Below are 1,345 nucleotides of genomic sequence, written 5' to 3' on the forward strand. Positions count from 1 at the left end.
TTAGACTGCGGAGAAGTTAGCCAGGATTTACATTCGTGAGATTGTACGGTTGCACGGGGTCCCTATTTCTATTATCTCGATTCGAGGTCCCTAGTTTACTTCCAACTTCTGGAAGGCTTTCCAGGCAGAGTTGGGTACTCTGTTGGACCTTAGTACAAATTTTCATCCCCAGACTGATGGTCAGTCCGGGAGGACTATCTAGGTGCTCAAGGATATGTTGAGAGCATGTGTCATTTATTTTGGCGGTCAATGGGACCGGTTCTTGCTCTTAGCAGAGTTTACGTACAATAACAATTATCATTCCAGCATCGATATGGCGCCATTCGAGGCTTTGTATGGTAGGAGGTGCCGTTCTCCAATTGGGTGGTTTGATGCTTTTGAGGTTCGCCCGTGGGGCACAAATTTGTTGAGAGATTCCGTGGACAAGGTGAAGCTTATTCAGGAAAAGCTTCTAGCAGCCCAGAGTCTATAGAAGATGTATACGGACCGAAAGGTTCGGGACTAAGAGTTTATGGAGGGCGAGCAGGTTCTTCTGAAGATTTCACCCATGAAGGGTGTTATGCGATTTGGGAAGAGGTGCAAGTTGAGCTCGAGGTACCTTGGCCCATTTGAGGTTCTCCGTCGAGTTGGAGATGTTGCTTATGATTTGGCTTTGCAACCGGGTTTGTCAGGTGTTCATCTGGTTTTCCACGTATCTATGTTGAAGAAGTACCATTCTGATGGTTCTTATATCGTTCGTTGGGATTCTGTGTTGCTTGATGAGAATCTGTCTTACGAGGAGGAGCCTATAACTATTCTAGATAGGCAGGTTAGGAAGCTGAGGTGTAATTGCTTCTGTTAAGGCTCAATAGAAGCATTGTCCTGTCGAGGATGCTACTTGGGAGATTAAGTCAGATATGCATGAGAGATATCCCTAGTTGTTTGCTGACTCAATTACTTTTCCCCCTTTTCTATTCCTTGTCTCTCGAGGATAAGTGATTATTTAATTGGTATCTGATGTAATGACCCGATTGGTCATTATAGTGCTATTGATCCTTTTACCCTTGTTGACCCTTTCCCGAGGTCATCGGGCGAGTTTTAATGTGACTTTTGGAAGTTTGAGCCTTAAAGTTCAATATGTTTGACTCAAAGTTGACTTTTGGTTAAACGGCCCTTTTCGAAATTTCGTTGATTCCGAGAGGTCCGGATGACCGTTTGTGACTTGGTAGTATGTTCGGTTCGGTTCCCAATGCAATTGGGAGCATTTTGGGACTTGGGTTGGAAACTTGGCTTTAGGCCATTGGGGGTTGACTTGGTCAAATCGACCTCCGTTGGAAATTTTGAGGCCACGGATGAGTTTGTAGCA

The 1,345-nt window shown here is 44.8% G+C and overlaps 1 protein-coding gene across 1 annotated transcript; it reads left to right on the forward strand.

The window, feature by feature from the left end:
* The first annotated feature begins 511 nt into the window (after positions 1 to 511).
* On the forward strand, positions 512 to 841 carry LOC132032189 (uncharacterized). The gene has a single exon (XM_059421958.1). The coding sequence runs from the start codon at positions 512 to 514 to the stop codon at positions 839 to 841; it is 330 nt and encodes a 109-aa protein (XP_059277941.1).
* The last annotated feature ends 504 nt before the right edge of the window (positions 842 to 1,345 follow it).

The sequence above is a fragment of the Lycium ferocissimum genome, chromosome 9 (genome assembly GCF_029784015.1).
Source record: "Lycium ferocissimum isolate CSIRO_LF1 chromosome 9, AGI_CSIRO_Lferr_CH_V1, whole genome shotgun sequence".
In the NCBI taxonomy this organism is placed as follows: domain Eukaryota; kingdom Viridiplantae; phylum Streptophyta; class Magnoliopsida; order Solanales; family Solanaceae; genus Lycium; species Lycium ferocissimum.

Bases quoted from the DNA above. Each gene is read 5' to 3' on its own strand.
- LOC132032189 (XM_059421958.1), top strand. From the start codon at position 512: ATGGAGGGCGAGCAGGTTCTTCTGAAGATTTCACCCATGAAGGGTGTT.